Source organism: Triticum urartu, chromosome 6, assembly GCF_003073215.2.
Source record: "Triticum urartu cultivar G1812 chromosome 6, Tu2.1, whole genome shotgun sequence".
NCBI classification, from domain to species: Eukaryota; Viridiplantae; Streptophyta; class Magnoliopsida; order Poales; family Poaceae; genus Triticum; species Triticum urartu.
Genome location: NC_053027.1, coordinates 456,439,374 through 456,460,546, shown reverse-complemented (window position 1 = coordinate 456,460,546; position 21,173 = coordinate 456,439,374). Strand labels below are relative to the sequence as shown.

The 21,173-nt window shown below is 43.3% G+C and overlaps 1 protein-coding gene across 1 annotated transcript; it reads left to right on the top strand.

Annotated features, from left to right (window-relative positions):
• The first annotated feature begins 19,833 nt into the window (after positions 1 to 19,833).
• LOC125512356 (FCS-Like Zinc finger 2-like) lies at positions 19,834 to 20,791 on the top strand. The gene is made up of 2 exons (XM_048677447.1): positions 19,834 to 20,151; positions 20,283 to 20,791. Exons 1-2 carry the CDS (start codon positions 20,009 to 20,011, stop codon positions 20,461 to 20,463), a joined length of 324 nt encoding a protein of 107 aa, XP_048533404.1. The 5' UTR covers positions 19,834 to 20,008; the 3' UTR covers positions 20,464 to 20,791.
• The last annotated feature ends 382 nt before the right edge of the window (positions 20,792 to 21,173 follow it).

Sequence of the window (21,173 nt, the reverse complement as noted above, 5' to 3'; positions counted from 1 at the left end):
AAGAACTACCAATCTAGTTGGCCAAACCAAACGGATAATTCGAAGAGACTTGCAAAGATAACCAATCATACATAAATGAATTCGGAAAAGATTCAAATATTATTCATAGATAGACTTGATCATAAACTCACAATTCATCGGTCTCAACAAACACACCGCAAAAAGAAGAAGATTACATCGAATAGATCTCCACAAGAGAGGGGGAGAACTTTGTATTGAGATCCAAAAAGAGAGAAGAAGCCATCTAGCTACTAACTATGGACCCGAAGGTCTGAGGTAAACTACTCACACTTCATCAGAGAGGCTATGATGATGTAGAAGCCCTCCGTGATGACGACCCTTTCCGGCGGAGCTCCGGAATAGGCCCCAAGATGGGATCTCGTGGATACAGAAAGTTGCGGCGGTGGAATTAGGTTTTTGACTCCTCCTCTGATCGTTTGGGGGTACGTAGGTATATATAGGAGGAAGGAGTACGTCGGTGGAGCACCAAGGGGCCCACGAGGCAGGGGGCGCGCCCCCCACCCTCGTGACCGCCTCTTTGATGCCTTGGCATAGGGTCCAAGTCTCCTGGATCACGTTCGATGAGAAAATCACATTCCCGAAGGTTTTATTCCGTTTGGACTCAGTGTGATATTCTGTTTCTCCGAAATACTGAAATAGGCAAAAAACAACAATTCTGGGCTGGGCCTCCGGTTAATAGGTTAGTCCCAAAAATAATATAAAAGTGGAAATAAAGCCCAATATAGTCCAAAACAGTAGATAATATAGCATGGAGCAATCAAAAATTATAGATACGTTGGAGACGTATCAGGCATCCCCAAGCTTAATTCCTGCTCGTCCTCGAGTAGGTAAATGATAAAAAGAGAATTTTTGATGCGGAGTGCTACTTGGCATATTTTCAATGTAAATCTTCTTAATTGTGATATGAATATTCAGATTCGAAAGATTCAAGACAAAAGTTTATATTGACATAAAAATAATAATACTTCAAGCATACTAACAAAGCAATTATGTCTTCTCAAAATAACATGGCCAAAGAAAGTTATCCTACAAAATCATATAGTCTGGCTATGCTATATCTTCACCACACAAAGTATTTAAATCATGCACAACCCCGATGACAAGCCAAGCAATTGTTTCATACTCTAACTTTTTTAAAACTTTTTCAATCTCCACGCAATACATGAGTGTGAGCCATGGATATAACATTATAGGTGGAATAGAATGGTGGTTGTGGAGAAAACAAAAAGGAGAAGATAGTATCACATCAACTAGGCGTATCAACGGGCTATGGAGATGCCCATCAATAGATATCAATGTGAGTGAGTAGGGATTGCCATGCAATGGATGCACTAGAGCTATAAGTATATGAAAGCTCAAAAAAACTAAGTGGGTGTGCATCCAACTTGCTTGCTCATGAAGACCTAGGGCAATTTGAGGAAGCCCATCATTGGAATATACAAGCCAAGTTCTATAATGAAAGATTCCCACTAGTATATGAAAGTGATAACATGAGAGACTCTCTACTATGAAGATCATGATGCTACTTTGAAGCACAAGTGTGGTAAAAGGATAGTAACATTGTCCATTCTCTCTTTTTCTCTCATTTTTTTATTTGGGCCTTTTCTCTTTTTTATGGCCTCTTTTTATTTGGGCTTCTTTGGTCTCTTTTTTTTATTTTTCGTCCGGAGTCTCATCCCGACTTATGGGGGAATCATAGTCTCCATCATTCTTTCCTCACTTGGGACAATGTTCTAATAATGATGATCATCACACTTTTATTTTTCTTACAACTCAACAATTACAATTCGATACTTAGAACAAAATATGACTCTATATGAATGCCTCTGGTGGTGTACCAGGATATGCAATATGACAATGATCAATGTGTCATGAAAGGAACGGTGAAAAGTTGCATGGCAATATATCTCGGAATGGCTATGGAAATGCCATGATAGGTAGGTATTGTGGCTGTTTTGATGAAAGTATATGGTGGGTGTATGATACCGGCGAAAGGTGCGCGGTATTAGAGAGGCTAGCAAAGATGGAAGGGTGAGAGTGCGTATAATCCATGGACTCAACATTAGTCATAAAGAACTCATATACTTATTGCAAAAATCTAGAAGTTATCAAAGCAAAGTATTACGTGCATGCTCCTAGGGGATAGATTGGTAGGAAAAGACCATCGCTCATCCCCGACCGTCACTCATAAGGAAGACAATCAATAAATAAATCATGCTCCGACTTCATCACATAACGCTTCACCATACGTGCATGCTACGGGAATCACAAACTTTAACACAAGTATTCTTTAAATTCACAACTACTCAACTAGCATGACTCTAATATTATCACCTCCATATCTCAAAACAATTATCATACTTTAATCTTTTCTTAGTATTCAACACACTCAAAAGAAAGTTTCACAAATCTTGAATACCAAGCATATTATTATTAAGCAAATTACCATGCTATTAAGAGACTCTCAAAATAATTTAAGTGAAGCATGAGAGATCAATAGTTTCTTTAAAACAAATCCACCACCGTGCTCTAAAAGATCTAAGTGAAGCACATAGAGCAAAATTATAACGCTCAAAAGATATAAGTGAAGCACATAGAGCAAAACTACTTAGTTCAAAAAGATATAAGTGAAGCACATAGAGCATTCTATCAAATTTTCATTCATGTATGGCTCTCTCAAAAGGTGTGTACAGCAAGGATGATTGTGGCATACTAAAATACAAAGACACAAATAATACAAGACGCTCCAAGCAAAACACATATCATGTTGGTGAATAAAAATATAGCTCCAAGTAAATTACCGATGGAAGTGGACGAAAGAGGGGATGCCTTCCGGGGCATCCCCAAGCTTTGACTTTTTGGTGTACTTGGATTATCTTGGGGGTGTCATGGGCATCCTCAAGCTTAGGCTCTTGCCACTCCTTGTTCCATAATCCATCAAAAGAATTCACCCAAAACTTGAAAACTTCACAACACAAAACTTAAAGTAGAAAACTCGTGAGCTCCGTTTGCGAAAGAAAACAAAAAACCACTTCAAGGTACTGTAATGAACTCATTATTTATTTATATTGGTGTTAAACCTACTGTATTCCAACTTCTCTATGGATTATAAACTATTTCACTAACCATAGATTCATCAAAATAAGCAAACAACACACGAAAAACAGAATCTGTCAAAAACAGAAGAGTATGTAGTAATCTGTAGCTAGCGCAAGATATGGAACCCCAAAAATTCTAAAATAAATTGATGGACGTGAGGAATTTATCTATTAATCATCTGCAAAAATAATTAACTAAATATCACTCTTCAAATAAAAATGACAGCAGTTCTCGTGAGCGCTAAAGTTTCTGTTTTTTACAGCAAGTTCAACAAGACTTTCCCCAAGTCTTCCCAACGGTTCTACTTGGCACAAACACTAATTAAACACAAAAAACACAACCAAAACAGAGGCTAAATAATTTATTTATTACTAAACATGAGAAAAAAGCAAGGAATAAAAATAAAATTGGGTTGCCTCCCGACAAGCGCTATCGTTTAACGCCCCTAGCTAGGCATAAAAGCGAGGATAGATCTAGGTATTGCCATCTTTGGTAGGCAATCCATAAGTGGCTCTCATGATAGTTTCATATGGAAATTTTATTTTCTTTCTTGGAAAGTGTTCCATGCCCTTTTTAATGGAAATTGAAATCTAATATTCCCTTCCTTCATATCAATAATCGCACCAACCGTTCTAAGGAAAGGTCTACCAAGAATAATAGGGCAAGAAGGATTGCAATCTATATCAAGAACAATGAAATCTACGGGCACACAATTCCTATTTACAATAATAAGAACATCATTAATCCTTCCCATAGGTTTCTTAATAGTAGTATCCGCAAGATGCAAGTTTAGAGAGCAATCATCAAAATTACGGAAATCTAGCAAATCACATAGTCTTGGGAATAGTAGAGACACTAGCACCCAAATCACACAAAGCATAAAACTCATGATCTTTAATTTTAATTTTAATAGTTGGTTCCCACTTATCATAGAGTTTTCTAGGTATAGAAACTTTCAACTCAAGTTTTTCTTTATAAGATTGCATCAAGGCATCAACAATATGTTCGGTGAAGGCTTTCTTTTGACTATAAGCATGTGGAGAATTTATCATGGATTGCAACAAGGAAATACAATCAATTAAAGAGCAACTTTCATAATTAAATTCCTTGAAATCCAATATAGTGGGTTTAGCAACATCTAGATTTTTATTTCTTTCAATCCCACTTTCATCAATTTCATCATAAAGATCTAAATACTCTGAATTTTTAGAATGCCTTCTAGGTAAAGGAAGATCATATTCAGTTTCATCAAGATTCATATTGCAAAGCATAGATTTAATAGGGGACACATCAATAACTTTTAGATCTTCATCTTGATTTTCATAGGAATTCGGTTTAGCGGCCATCTTATTGACTAAGGTGGCTTGCATATCCGAAATTTCAGCAGTCATCTTTTCTAGATGAGCAATTTGGGATCTTATAACATCAAATTCTTTAGACATATCATCAAGCTCTTTATTCATATAACTCATAAAACTTTTTTGTTCCTTAAGCTCGTTTCTAAAGAAATTATTATGCTCAAATTGCAAAACCATAAATTTCCTAACGTTGTTTTCGATCTCCTCTAACCTTTTAAGGTGAAGATCACCGAATCTTGGTTGAGCCATCGCGACAAACAAGCAATCCAACACACGGGCAAACAAGAGCAAACGGAAAGAGAGGCGGAGAAGGAGAAGGAGATTGGGAAAGAGAGGGCGAATAAAACGGCAGGGTGAAGTGGGGGAGAGGAAAACGAGAGGCAAATGGCAAATAATGTAATGCGAGAGATAGGGATTGTGATGGGTACTTGGTATGTTGACTTTTGCGTAGATTCCCCGGCAACGGTGCCAGAAATCCTTCTTGCTACCTCTTGAGCTTGCGTTGGATTTCCCTGAAGAGGAAGGGATGATGTAGCAGAGTAGCGTAAGTATTTCCCTCAGTTTTTGAGAACCACGGTATCAATCCAGTAGCAGGCCATGCTCAAGTCCCTCGTACCTGCACAAAACGATAGCTACTCGCAACCAACACGATTAGGGGTTGTCAATCCCTTCACGTTCACTTACGAGAGTGAGATCTGATAGATATAATATTTTTGGTATTTTTGGTATAAAGATGCAAAGTGAAAAGTAAAAGGCAAAGTAAAAAGCAAAACAAGATTAAAGTGATGGAGATTGATATGATGAGAATAGACCCGGGGGCCATAGGTTTCACTAGTGGCTTCTCTCAAGAGCATAAGTATTCTACCGGTGGGTAAACAAATTACTGTTGAGCAATTGACAGAATTGAGCATAGTTATGAGAATATCTAGGCATGATCATGTATATAGGCATCACGTCCGTGACAAGTAGACCGAAACAATTTTGCATCTACTACTATTACTCCACTCATCGACCGCTATCCAGCATGCATCTAGAGTATTAAGTTAAAAAACAGAGTAACGCTTTAAGCAAGATGACATGATGTAGAGAGATAAATTCATGCAATATGAAATAAACCCCATCTTGTTATCCTCGATGGCAACGATGCAGTACGTGCCTTGCTGCCCCTTCTGTCACTGGGAAAGGACACCGCAAGATCGAACCCAAAGCTAAGCACTTCTCCCATGGCAAGAACTACCAATCTAGTTGCCAAACCAAACGGATAATTCGAAGAGACTTGCAAAGATAACCAATCATACATAAAAGAATTCAAAGAAGATTCAAATATTATTCATAGATAGACTTGAGCATAAACCCACAATTCATCGGTCTCAACAAACACACCGCAAAAAGAAGAAGATTACATCGAATAGATCTCCACAAGAGAGGGGAGAACTTTGTATTGAGATCCAAAAAGAGAGAAGAAGCCATCTAGCTACTAACTATGGACTCGAAGGTCTGAGGTAAACTACTCACACTTCATCGGAGAGGCTATGATGATGTAGAAGCCCTCCGTGATGACGGCCCTTTCCGGCGGAGCTCCGGAACAGGCCCCAAGATGGGATCTCGTGGATACAGAAAGTTGCGGCGGTGGAATTAAGTTTTTGGCTCATCCTCTGATCGTTTGGGGGTACGTAGGTATATATAGGAGGAAGGAGTGCGTCGGTGGAGCACCGAGGGGCCCAAAGGCAGGGGGCGCGCCCCCCACCCTCGTGACCGCCTCTTTGATGCCTTGGCGTAGGGTCCAAGTCTCCTGGATCACGTTCGGTGAGAAAATCACGTTCCCGAAGGTTTTATTCCGTTTGGTCTCCGTCTGATACTCCCTCCTTTCCGGTTTATAAGGCTCAAATCTGAAATCTCATCAATCAAGGCATTTTATGAGTGAAGGAATGTATCTCGTACTTTACAAAACTACCCCAATTGAACTCATGCATTAAATTGGATTAACTGCAGTGCATGCATGCTTGACCACTAGATAAGTAGAAACATTACATGCATTGGTGTGATTCTTTTTAATTCTTACATGCAAAGGTTTAATGCGTCTCGGAAACTAAAAATGAGATGAAGATGAGCCCTATAGATTGGAAAAACAAAAAAGTTGAGATAAGCCCTATAAACCGGAAAGGAGGGAGTATTCTGTTTCTCCGAAATACTGAAATAGGCAAAAAACAGTAATTTTGACTGAGCCTCCGGTTAATAGGTTAGTCCCAAAAATAATATAAAAGTGGAAAATAAAGCCCAATGCAGTCCAAAACAGTAGATAATATAGCATGGAGCAATCAAAAATTATAGATACGTTGGAGACGTATCAGCTGTCCCTAGTACTTCTCTGCGATCATTCACAATTTTGCTCCAGTCTTTCAGTATTAAGCATTCCTCGCTTTTAGAAATCCTGAATGCACTAAAGTGCATTGTAGGATGTCTTGGCATGCGACCTTTAGTCTCGATCTAATGAGGCACAATATTCATCGGGAGTCCCTGTTGAAAAACATCGTATAGTAACATACTTAAAAAAAGTTTAGCTTAAAAAATAATGTATGCAAAAGATGCACTGATGACAGATAGTAAAAATCTTTCCATCTTTCCTAAATAGATGTGACCGTAGTTCAGTATGAACACTATTGGCCACACGTTTTGAGTACTAAGATTTTTAAGTCCAGAAAAATAATTTGTCTTGACAGTATGAAGATCCTTAAGCCATGAAACATAATAACTTATTTCCTCATAGTTTAATTCAGCCCCGGGACAGTTGTGACGCCCTCGATTCAATCATACACTAATCATACACGCAAATGTATACAATCAAGATCAAGGACTCACGGGAAGATATCACAACACAACTCTAGACACACATTAAAATAATACAAGCTTTATATTACAAGTCAGGGGCCTCGAGGGCTTGAATACATAAGCTCGAATACACAAGAGTCAGCAGAAACAACAATATCTGAGTACAGACATAAGTTAGACAAGATTGCCTTAAGAAGGCTAGCACAAAAGCAACAACGATCGAAAAGGCAAGGCCTCCTGCCTGGGAGCCTCCTAACTACTCCAAGTCATCAGCGGTCTTGACGTAGTAGTAGGCATCCTTGGGTAGCAGTAGTCTTCAGTGGTGTCATCTGGCTCCTGGGATTCGTCATCTGATCGCAACAATCAGGTATGGGGGAAAAGAGGTAGCAAAGCAGCCGTGAGTACTCATCCAAAGTACTCGCAAGACTTACATCAGATCTAAACTAAGTATGCATTTGTATCAAAGAAAATGGGTTGTATTTGTGGACTAAACTGCAGAATGCCAGAAGAGGAGAGGGAAGCCTAGCCTATCGAAGACTAGCATCTTCAAGCATCTTCAAGCATCTGGCAGCATATAGAAGAGTACAGATCGACATAATGTAAAGTAGTAATAGAGTTATCAACCTCGGCCAGAGATCCTTTCTGGACTCCCTGCAAGAAAGCAATCCCAGAGCCATACTATCCATTTCTCATTCACAAATCATTTCTCATCACAAGTATCCAGTTCTAGTTGTATCAATCGGGATACAACTCCAAATGTCCGTTACCGTAGGACAGGCTATCGATAGATGTTTCTTCCCTGCAGGGGTGCACCAACTTACCCACCACGCTCGATTAACTCCGGCCGGACAAAATTTCCTGGGTCATGCCCGGCCTCGGTCAAACAATACGCCGCAACCCGACCTAGGCTTAATAGAGAGGCCAGCACGCCGGACTAAACCTATGCCCCAGGGGTCATGGGCCATCTTCCCGGGAACTCCTGCACGTTGCGTACGCAGCCGGTGAGCAGACCTAGCAACCTCCTTCAAAAAGGCAGGTGCTTACCAGTCCAACCCGGCGTGCGCCGCTCAGTCGCTTACGTCTATTAAGCTTCGGCTGATGTATACGACGCAGAACGCCCATACTATGCCCATGTGATGGTTAGTGCTATCAGGCCAGAGGCCCCTCGGATGAAATATCCAAACCGTAGTGGATTAGGAGCATGCGGTAACGAGCAGAGATTCACGATCAATGTGACCCCATCGCCCCGTCTCGAGTACTTGCGGCAAGGGCTAAGAATGCCCGGCCACGCCTCGTAACTATCTCGCGGGCACCTTCCAGGTCAACTCGACTCCACATCACTCGCTATTAAGCTCGCGCGGGTACCCCTCAGGGTCGACCCGTCTTTAGTAACATGGCTCAGTGTAAAGTCATAGTAACCATAGTAACTGTGTGTCTAACACCAAGGGGAAAACCCGAAGAATCACCCCCGGTGAATCCCACTCGATGTTATCATCAAGGTAAACGTAAGAGGATCACCCTCGAGGTTCACACTTGAGGGGTTGCACAACAGAGCGGTAACGGAAGTGGTTATGGAGGAAATCACCCTCGATGACCTCGACCGTATAGCTACACTACAAAGATCTCATCGGGAGTGATGTAAGAGGTTCCACCCTCAGCACTCGATGATAACTCTGCAGAGTTGCACAACTTGGGGGGGGGGTGGAGTGCGGTGTCGGAGCCTGGACATCGATCACGTTGATCGAGTCATCGAACATAAAGCGGGGCAACTGGGACAAGGTGGGGTCGCTGATGGATCTCTAACCAACCTATACTAAGCAGTTTAGGATAAGCAGGTAAGGTATAAAAGCAGTTAACAACAACATGCTATGCATCAAAGTAGGATCATACAGAAAGCAGTAGCAGTTCTAATGCAAGCATGAGAGGAAAAGAAATAGGCGATATCGGAATGCTCAAGGGGGGGTTGCTTGCCTGGTTGCTCAGACAAGAAGAAGGGGTTGTCGTCGACGTAGTTAAACACAATGGCATCAGCGGCAGTCTCGGGGTCTACCGAAGAGAAGAGGGGGGGGGGCAGTAAATATATAGCAAGCAAGAACATAACAGGACAACACGCAGAGCTAGACGTGTTCTAACGCGGTGCTACACGTTAGCGACGAAGGGGGATAACATCCGGGAATGTTTCCCCAAGTTTAGCATTTTTGGACAGATGAAACGGAGGGGAAAAATTGCATGTTTAGATAGTTAGGGGCATGTGGCAGACGAACAGATCGCGTATTCGAATTCGTCTCGTCGTTCTGAGCAACTTTCATGTAGAAAACTTTTTCATCCGAGCTACGAATTATTTTAAATGATTTTCAAAGATTTAAACAATAATCTAAGATTAGTTTTAAATAAAAATAAATGCTTAAATGTTAGGCGCACCCAGCACAGTGTACACCAAAGTGTACCCAGTGGCTGACAAGTGAGCCAAGGGTTTCCAGTTGACCAGTCAACTCATTTACTAACTACAGATTAAACATTTTGTTAATTAAGTTAATTAGCTTTTTAACTAATTGATTAAGTAATTAATTAATTAGCTAATTAATTTTATCAATAATTATTTTTATTTTCATTTTTTTTAAAGGTGGTGTGGGGCTCCTGGGTCAGTGGCCCACAAGGCCTTAGCGGGCGAGTGAAGCGGGGCGGGCGTCGGCGCCCGTGGAGGACGAACCCGCCTGGGCGCGGGGCGAGGCCACCGGGCGGGGCAGTGGGGAGGCGGCGGCGGGCGGCGCGTGTGGGGAGGCCACGCGGTCGAGCGGCGCGGGTGGAGGCGGGGCGCTGGCTGCGGTGTGGCGCAGGCAGGGGCTCGCGGGGGGCCGATTTCGGCCATTGCGGACATGCTCGCCGACGAGCGCGGACGGGGTCGCGAGCGCGTAGCAGCACGGGGTAACGACGGGCAGCGGCAAGAGAGGTTGCAGCCAGCTGAGCAGCGCAAGGTGCAGCACGCGCGGCAGCAAGCAGCGCGGGGAGCAGCCAGCAGCAGTACAAGCAGTAAGCAGCAGTAGCGTACAGGGGCGGCGACGAGCGTCAGTAACGGCGGCGGGGCGGCTATGGCTACGGGAAGGAGCAAGGGAGAGGTGGAGGGGAAGCTCACCAAGCGGCACATGGTGGCCGGCGACAATTTTGTAGCGCAGTGCGGCGGTCGGAGTCGAAGAAGGCGGCGGCGACCTGAGGGAAACTACGGCGTCGATCTGGCGCCGTGGCGCTCCTCGATCCCGTCGAGCTGCACCAGAGGGCGAGGCAAACCACGGCGGGGCGGGCGGACACGTTGATGAGGACTAGGGGCGGTAGTCGCCGCGGTGGGGACGGATTCCGGCGACGACGGAGTTCAGTTGTGCAGGAAGGGCGAGGGGAGAGAGAAGGTGGATCTGCGTAGCGGAAGCGTGAAAGGGAGAGGGGATTAGGGTTCCACGGGGGAGAGAGAGGGGCGCTGGGTTGGTCTTATCCCCACGGCGAGGCCGGCTAGTTGGTCGGGGTCGTCCTCGCCCCTGTAGCGACACGGAGCAGAGGAACAGGAAGGGAGGGAAAAGGGGGGTTTCCTTTTCTGCAATTTTATTTCTTTTCATTTCTATCAAAAGGATAGCTACTGTTTTGGATAGAAACAAGGGATCAAAAGATTTTTGTCGAGTGTGAAATTTAGCAAATAGTTCAGGCACAATATTGTAGTGTTGCCTAAAAAGTTTCAGGGCCCAAGGAATTGTTCAAGGATTTTTAGAGATTGAAAAGGTCATTTAATATGATGTTGGAACACCAAATAATTTCCAGGGGCACTTTCGGAATCCAAAAGAGGTTGGTTCCAACATGACAAATATCCAGGGATTATTTGCCACACTTTGAACATTTTAGTTTTCATGTTTGGCAAATTCGAATTTTGACTTTAAATTTGAGTTTGAAAAAGAACAGTGATTTGGATCAAGTGAGGATTAGCAACAGTAATGTGATGATGTGGCACCATTAATGGAGGATTATTGTAGCTTAATTATCCGGGCGTCACAACAGTAGTAGGTCCTGTCTACCAAGCGCTGGACATGTTTGCTTGAACGAAAATAAGCTGTCAATAGAAATTAGTTGTCAACTATTTTTGAATAAACAATATCGAAGACATAAATATGGTTGAGAAACTCACATAATGGTATGACTGGAGGCGTCTGCACATCGACCTAGATGTCGATATTACCTTCAATATCATCTTCTGGACGAATATCAAAGGTGATAACCATATCAGGCTCAAATGTATAAATCTTGCATACTGCTTGCCAAGTTTTGCATGCAAAATAGGTGTAGGTGTCTGTGTTGTATAATTTTACGTGGAAAGTATAACCATGCTCGGTCTTCAAGTAAACTCTCTTTACCTCCATAGTATTTTCATAGGATTGAAACATATCTTATCCAAGACAAAAACTTGCATGGCAGCGGATACGCTAGTAGAATAGTAAAAAATTTAATTATAAGTTTAAGCAAATGAAGCAGATGTCATGCTTAATTACGAAAAAAGACTTGTCGTTGTGACTTACTGTATCCACTTCGAAGTTCTCGTCCAGCTTGATGTTGAAGCGCCTATCATCATCTAGGAAGATTCTGTCGCACAGGCCGCGCTCGTCTTCGCAAATACCGAAATCCTTTTCATCGTCAGACATTTCCTATGTTCATAGTTGAAACATTAATTAAAAATTGAACAAAGGCAACTACCAGGATATTCAACACACAAATCCGGGGCACTCGATATTTGCTACATATTCTGGCACAAGTCATGCCAAAATTTCACAGAAAAATCCGGCATGACCTTTGCTAAAATAGGACATATCGAGCGCCTGAAATTTGCCGAAACGGAAATGAATTAACACTCCGGCAAAACATAGGCCACTCGGAGGTGTAACATGCAAACATGACCGGCCATTTGGGCAAGCACATATCCTATTTGAGCAACACAAGATATACATTTCAAAATATCTTATAGGACTCATATTGACATAAGCATTCAATAAACAAAACCAAATCGTAAAATAAATAATTATTCAAATTAGCATGTATTCAATAAGCAAAAGTAAATCATCTCATGCATCCGTACATCGTCGAATATTATCACTAATACATCCCGAATAGTATCATACATATAACATCACTAATACAAGTAAACCTAGCGCACGACGGGTATCGGCGCGGGCGGTGGACACCCAAAGAGAAGGAACCATCATAGGATCATAGCTCCAGTGAGATCCCTGGAGAACCTGCCAGGTATTGGAGAACCCGTACTCCAACGCAAACAAGTAGCGGCGGACGTGCACGTTCTCCTCGCTGACATGGTGACGTACCACCTCCGCGGGGTCCTCAAGCCTTCGCACCGTCACTGGCCCACGCGACCGCCACCAAAGAAGGTTCGGGTCAACGATGGGTTGGCTCCTCACCAAGCCGCGCGCCCCGGTAGGTAGCGCCTTCCAGTACCAGCCCGGCGGAGCCCAGTCCCGGACATGGCCCATCTGGTCAAGCAGGTGTCCTCCGCCGAGTCGACGACGAGGATGCAAAATAGACATCATCGACATCGATGCGGGAATAATTGATTTAACTAAAAAAAATAACAACAATGTGACATGTTCAACTGGTTCTATTAATTCAACTAGTTCTTACTAAAAAATAAACTTACTATAAATCAAATTAAACCAGTACCTAATTAGTACCTAGTTCTTACTTACTAATTAGTACCTAGGAACTACTGTCCTAATTACCATCTAATTTGATGAACCAAGGGGTGGAAAATGGTAGCCGATAATTCGAAATATCCGATATTCGTATTCGATCGGATATTCCAATTATCCAACTTAAAAGTCAAATAAGTGGTCAAATTTTACTCGTTTTATGATTAATCTTAAAAATTATTTTGCATTACAATAGTGTTTATTCATAAACCTATCTATCGTTGACTTATTGTATGTCACAAGTTGAATACTTCATGTCACATAGCTATTGACTAATACACTTAAGCAATATGTCGTTATTATTCGTATCCGTTCCGAATCAAGAAAACATCTGATCCGTTTCCACCCCTAGATGAACCCTAACTAATTTGATGCAATTAAAATTTGAAGAACCCTAGGCAGAGGTAGGGGAGGGGGAGGAGCAGGCGTGCTCACCTCGGGTGCCTGCGGCGAGGGAGGGTCAGGCGGCGTCAAGGTCGGGGTTGGGGCTCGGGCGCACGGCGGAGTGCGGCGTCGAGGGTGTGCGGAGAGCGACGGAAGAGCGCGCGGCGACCGACGGGCGACGGCGACGGCGACAACGGAGGAGTTTGGATTTGGGGGAAGTGGCCGTGGGGAGGAACGAACCGCGCGGTTAAGTCAAAAATAGCAGTAGCGCGTTTTGGGAAGTGCGCTACTGCTAAGTTAGCTATAGCGTGTTTCCGGATATGCGCTACTGCTATTTCTTTCTTTCCCTCCTTTTTTCATTTATTTTTATTTACATTTTATTCTTTTCTTTTTTTATTTCTTTCATTTTCATTTACTTTTTATTTGCTTTTCATTTAATTTTACTTCCTTTAGCAGTAGCGCCTTTCTGCGTAAAAGCGCTGCTACAAACCAACTAGCAGTAGCGCTGTTCGCAGTAGATCGCTATTACTATGTGTAGCGTATCGGCTTAGCAGTGGGAATTTTAGTAGTAGCGCTTTTATCTTCAGGCATGCTACTGCTACAATTGTATCTATAGCGCGGTTTATGCCAACGCGCTACTGCTATTTAGCACTAGCGTGCTTTTTTAACACGTGCTACTGCTAAAATTCTGTGTATAAGATTTTCCCTAGTAGTGTGTGTGCATTCATAGGATAAGTGTACGCATATATATATATGATTGCGTGTGTCTGTACAATGTTAAAAAAATACTTTCCTCCTTACATCATACTAAACCCATTATTTTTGCAGAAGTTCATAGGGTTAAGTTTAACAAACAACTGAATGATCAATACTATATTAATATATCACTCGCGAGATGCCACATTAGGGTGTATGCAGAGGTCCTCTATATCGCTTGACCCAAGTTAGAAACTAGTATTTTGTTGTGCTGGCCCAAGTAGCTTCCTGCAGGTTAGTGTTTTTCTTCAGTTTTTTATTCGTTCATTTTAATGTTCATATTTGTAAAAATATTCTAAATATAAATATACCAAAACTTAATTTTACATAAAAAATAATAAAGTGAATTTGGAAAATGTTAATGCATTGTCAATTTTTGTAGCTCAATTTTAGAAAATGTTGATACCATGCAAAAAACAAGATTTTATGCCATTTTGAAAATATTCGTGGACTCTGACAAAATTGTATGTGACATTTTATAAAAAATGTTACATAATGTAAAACATTATTTGTGCAATTTTAGCGATTATTTCAGACCATCGAAGAAATGTATATGAAAAATGTTCACCAGTGTCAAAAATATGTTCGTAACAACTTGTGTACAATGTAAAAAAATGTTAGTGTAGTTTGAAAAAATGTTTCAGACAATTCAAGAAATATATTTCAATTAAATTTCCAAACTTTCTTTAACAGGTAATCAAAACAAATCTACAAAAATGTTAAACATGTATACAATATATTTCAGATGTATATGAAAATTTTACAATGTGTATGAAAAATATTTAAAGATGAAAATGTAGTAAAGTTAGAATAATGTTTTTTAGAAATGTTAGAGTATATAATAAATATCCCTGGTATATACAAAAATGTAAAATATGTGTGAAGTAATTTGACATGTGTTGGAAAAGGAATAAGAATGTTAAAAGATAAAATTTGAAGAAAACCTGCGCGAAACACATAAACCGAAACTCAAAAGAAATCCATTGAAATTCGGCATAGAAAACCGTTGAAAACCAGATAGAAATAAAATAAAATGAAATCTGTGAAAACAAAAAAATCTGACTAAAGAAACATAGAAAACCAAGGGAAGTAATACTGATGAAGACCGACACAGGAAAAAAAGCACGCCTAAAAACCACTGCCACAGGAATGCATATTGGAGTGATCGGATAAAACCTTGAAGCGAATATCCTTGAGAGGAGACAGAAAATAGCATCACAATAGGCGATATATAGCCCTGGCACCACATTTGTCTGGTTCAACAACCTCCGTGGTTCGCGTGCTATGCCAAGGTTTTTATATCTATATCTATGCCTACTACTAAAGAGGCTATTGCGTTTGGTGGTATGTCATCGAAATTGCCTCAAAGTTGCAAAATATTACCCATCGATGCCACCTATAAGTGATAAAAAACGTTTCACACAGGGAATCCCTGCCTGGGCCTGCCCATGCAGTAGGAACCTTTTATATTGTGCTCTGTGAGCTGGGACAGGACATAGCACGCATGTTTGGGCCGGCCCATGTCCAGGCAGCCTGTTTTTGAAATTTCATTTTTCATTTTCATTTTTTTATACTTTAAAAAATTTGGGACTTGAAAAAACTTCAAAAACTTTTAAAAACGAGAATTTTAAAATAAAATACATAGCAATTCGTAAATGTTTGTGGCTTCAGAAAATGTTTGTAGTTTCTAGAAAATGTTCGGATATTCAAAGAATGTTCCCAATTTAGAAAACAATTGTTCGAAAATAAAAAAATGTTCAGGATTTTATAAAATGTATTGTATAAAAAATGTAAAATAAATTGAACAAAAATTTGCCAATTGAAGAAATATTCATGAATTAAAAAATATCCGAAATATTAAAAACTGTTCGTGACTTACAAAATGGTTTATTGATTCATAAAATATTCGCTGATTGAAAAAATGATCATGCATTTCAAAAATATTTATTAAATCAAAAAAGTGTTCGTGATTTTCATAAGTTGTTTTCCACCATATTTTGAAAAACGGTTTGTCGATTCTAGAAATGTTTGCCTATTCAAGCAAAATGTTTTAGAAAATGTTCACAATTAAAAAAGAATAGCCGCAAATAGAATAAAATGTTCATGAATTCAAAAAATGTTCATGATTTCAGAAAATGTTTGAAAATCTGTAAAAATGTTCATGAATTTGAAAATTATTCAAGATTTCTAACATGTTCATGATTTTAAAAAATGTTCATAACTTAAAAAATTATTCACGTTTTCACGAAAATGAGAGTTTTGGTAGTCTTACCTAATAATAATGCGCCTATGGCTTTTGCCCGTACATCATCGGCATTTTAGATTTTACACAAATCCGCCTACACTTTCAGGTAATCAACCTGAAGTTCACTTTTAAGTGATAAATTGAATCGTTTTTTTTTGTATTTTTTTAGGAAATACCATGTCATATGCTAATTAACCCGCGGTTTACGTAGAACAAATGTTTTATATTTTGAAATAGCTATATCTTTTAAACCATCACTTCAATTTTAAGATGTTATATTTGAAATTTGATTATAAAAATATGTAGAATCTAAATATGTTGTTATTTTTAACTCTTAACTATTTTTAAAATGCTATTTACAGTGCAACTTTAATCAATAGGGCACAAACAAATTGAAGACAAAATAAATATAGCAAGAGGAAAACCTCATCTTATGCCACGAGAGAGACGGCTTACAATTGACACATTCAAGCGCATTGTGGTTCTATAAGTAGTATGATAATTGTATGCAAGAATGCGACTACAAACAAATGGCAACAAAATAGGATGTCATGTTGAAATAAAAAGTATGAATCTATTGATTTCTTTTTTTTAGAGAAGGAGGATGACCACCGATCTCTGCATTTGAAAGATGCATGCGGTCAATTTATTGATTATTCTTAAGGACCTTGTAAAGTAGAACAACAATATGCATGAATTCATTATCTTGACAATCTGCCACTACTTTTATACATATGATGAAGGGGTGCAAGCTGGGCCACATACCCAGACCTCTCACCTAAACCTAACATCTAAAGCCGGAGGACCTGACCAAGCCATCTGCCAGGTCCGGGACACAAACCAGTCCGACGCACTCACATGTGTCTTTGCCGCCATCTTCCACTGGTCCATCTTCAGAGCAGATTGAGGTGTCAACCTTGGAAGGTCCTCCGCCATCGACGCCACCACGACGCCAAACGACGACCTCCACCTACGCGAGCCTTGGCAAGTCCTCCGTCATCGACGCCACCACGACGCCAAACGTCGACCTTCACGGACGTGAATCCATCTCCAAGCAACGGATGTAGATCCATGCTAGGATAGGACCGCACCACTGCCGTCGCCCACCACCCGCAAGCGCCACCCAACCCCAAGGTTCCCAAAACAGTGCCTTCAAGAAAGGAACGACGCCATGAATGCCGCCGCTGCCCAACAAAGTTAGGACTTTCACCCGGGGGACCAAGGGGAAGGGGAAGTGAGGAGATCGGTCCATACCGACGCCTCCAAGGAGGAGAACGGCGCCCACAGGCGTCGTCGTCGACGCGGCCGGTCATGGCCGACCAGGGATTTCGTCTGAACTAGACCCTCGCCACCAGCAGCGCCTCCTGTACAGAACCGACGACCAAGGGAGGTGCGGCCCGACTAGGCTAGCCCGCACGCCTATCAGGGGAGGAGGGGAGGCGTCAGATCGCGCGCACCGACCGCCGTAGAAGCCGCCGCCCGCCGCCAACGACCACCAGGATCCTGCCGCCCGGGCGGCGAGGACGCCAGATCCACCGCCCGCACGGCTGCTCGCTGGAGCATGCCGTGCCTCGCTAGAGGAGCCGCCGCTCCAGATCCGGGACTCCCCATACAGGCAGGGCAGCCGAGGCCCCGCCGCCACCATCCTTAGCACCCCGGGCTTGCCCGACGGCTAGTCCTGGCCATGGGCAGCCCGGCCCAAAAAAGCCCGACGCCGCTCCCGGGCCGGGCTCGGGCCTATATTTTGAGCCCGAAGGCCGGGCTGGGCCGGGCCCGAGCCCATTGTTTTCGTGTTTTTTCGAAGGACGGGCCGGCCCGGCCCGAAGCCTGACAGGATTTTACGTGTTCAGGCCGGGCTTGGGCCCAGAAAACAGGCCCGACGGCCGGGCCGGGCCGGGCTCGGGCCTGGGTTTTTTGCGTCGGGCTTGGCTAGGCCCGGCCCGAAGCCTGGCCCGACCCGAGGTATGGCCAGGTATACCGACGGCTGCCTCAGGCGGCGGCGAGAAGGTGGGGAGGGGGCCGTGGCGGCGCGGCTAGGGTTCCCCGCCGCCGCCGGGGGAGGCAATGCGGGGTTCGCGGGAGGGGTTAAGTCGCGGGGTCGTCAATAGCAAACACGAGGATTGACTCATGATTATTTGGATGACGGATATGTGGTATCTTTTTCTTCTGTTGTAATGCATGGGCTTTTTTACTAGTTCGAAAAGAAAAACCCGAAGAGGTTCAGACTAGGTGAACAAATCACGCAAAGAAAATCGTAGGGATCCGAGTATTTTTTACGAAATTACTCTTCTGACGTGTGAACACAAGCAAATGATTCCTTGTGCAATGGTACTCCTCTCAGGACGCGCACGGAACAGTCAGCTTGACCACAGGGTCGGTCATCGCCTCGAACAGAAACAATGTGTCATCGTCAGTCACTCAGTCTCCTGCATCATCAAAGACAGTCAGCTTGACCTCCTAGCCGGGTCAAGCAAGCAGCAACAACTTGGCAGATGCGCCGTGGGTGGATCCACAGAGAACTGTCCGTCTCCGTCTGCTCCCCCGGCGACGCCTCCCATGCACGCGCGACGGCGAGACGAGGGGTGGACGTACGACGTGGTTACGCGAGCAAAAAGTAGAACGCGTGCGTGCGTCGCCATCGGTACTACCACCCCCTCCCCTGCTCCGTGCGCACGGTTTCCTCTCCCTTTCTCGTCTCTTTCTCTGTCGACCTCCCGAGCCAAGAGAGCGGGCAGGCATCGGTGCAGGCTCTAGAAGGCTAGGTACGGGGCGGGCAAATAATAACCATATTCTTTTCCCGGAGCAAGCGGTGCGTTCCACCTCGTCGTGCTTGGCCTATGCTAATTGTAATGTCAGCGACAAATCTTTCACTGTTCACCCGCTAATAAACTACCCGGCCGGGAAACCATGCCGCGGCATTTTTAAATTAAACAAGGGGCGAGCCTGAGCTCCTGGCTGCGCTGTGTTAGAAGCCAAAGGCTTTTCTTTAGTTTTAGAAGAACCAAAAAAGCAAAGGTTCAAAGTATATTCAGTGCTGTGCTGCCAATTTGTATTTACGCTCTAATCTGAAGTGTCCTTGTCTGGCGCGCTCAACACGTGGCCACACGGCAACGGTGCAAGAACTCTTCACCATAAAATCCAATTTGAAAAAGAAAAAGAAAAGAACCGGGCGTCCATTTTCTTAGCAATATTTCGGCGGGTCCGGCAGCATTGCACCGGCAGGAACGAGGCACGAGTTGAGGGCTGAGACCGATACGCAGAGTAAGCAAACAAAAACCGGCGCGCTGCAGGCAGGGTTTCTTGTTGGCCCTGGCCCTAGCCGCGCCGCTACGGCCATTTTCGCCCTGCGTCGTGTACAAGAAGAGAAGCCATGATGGTTCCTGGAAATCCAGCCGTGTTTTCTCTCTTCTCGCGCGTCCCGCACCTATAGCTCAGCAACCAAATATTTTCCCCGATCTCCCTCCCCCCCTTATAAGAAGAAAAGGCTCCTTCACTTCAGTCTAGACCTAGACCTCAGCACCGAAATCAATCAAAGACCTGTTAATTAGTTAAACCAACCTGCAAAACCCCAGGTTGCAGCTGAGATGCCGTCGTCGCCTGCCTCCGCTTCTTCTCTCTTCGCCATTGTGCCCCTCGACCGCGGTGGTGCGACAAGCCGCCACGCCATGGACGCCTGCTACCTCTGCGGGAAGCCGCTCTCCAGAGATTTCGACGTCTTCATCTACAGGTAGTTTAATTTTACGGATTTGTTTGCTCCTTTAATTAGCTGCTGCTGTTCTCAGATCGCCCATATATGCACACACTGTATACTAGTGCTATTCTGATCCAGCGATTCGTTCTTCTCACTACGAACCACAGAGGGGACACGCCATTCTGCAGCGAGGAGTGCAGGGCTGTGAAGATCGATACCGACGAGGTGCGTGAGAGGATTAACACCAAGATCCTGAAGGAACGTGCTGCGAGAAACGAGCAGCGCCACGGGGCGGCTGCCTCCGAGCACAACATCACCCGCGCGGGAAATGTGCCGGTTGCAAGCTAAGCTGTACGCTCAAGGAGGCATGCATTCGCCCCTCCTTCATCAGAAATAATAGGGCCACGGGAAACTAGCCATCCGATCCAATAGATAAACTCTTCTGATTGAAGACGATCTTCCAGTTGAGATGAGCAGGCAAGCTGGGGTTTGTTTCGCTTATTAGGTGCTCGCACTTCACGTGTATGGAATAGCTATAAAATGCACAAGAAAATTACTGTGCGTGTGAGCGTTGATAACTTCGTCTACCTCAGGTGAGGATATGAGGTGCAACAATGCATGTTTTGGAATATAATGGGAACTTGCTGGTTATGTTAGTTTCCAAGTTGTGGACGTAGTAGCAGCGGAGTCTGAGTAGTATGTGTTTGGGTCCTTGTGTTGGAAATATGAGCAAATTACTACGAGATTTAATCCGAATAAACAGAAGATAAATCATGACCACAGTAGCAGAGATTAAACTAATCATGCGAATTAGCATAGCAGATGAACATATCACATCTAGGGCACATACTAGAAACATGAATTCTACCACGATCTCGAACAGGAAGGATAGAATCACATACGGTGCAGCGGGTGCAGCACCGCCGCGTTGACGTTGTCGCCCATGTCGTCGAGGATGAGGTAGCCGAGGTCGGGGAAGAAATCATCGTTCGCGAAATCGTCGCTGCCAGTAGTCGCACGAGTGCGCTTCCCCAAAAACCTGATCGCCCCTCTCCCGT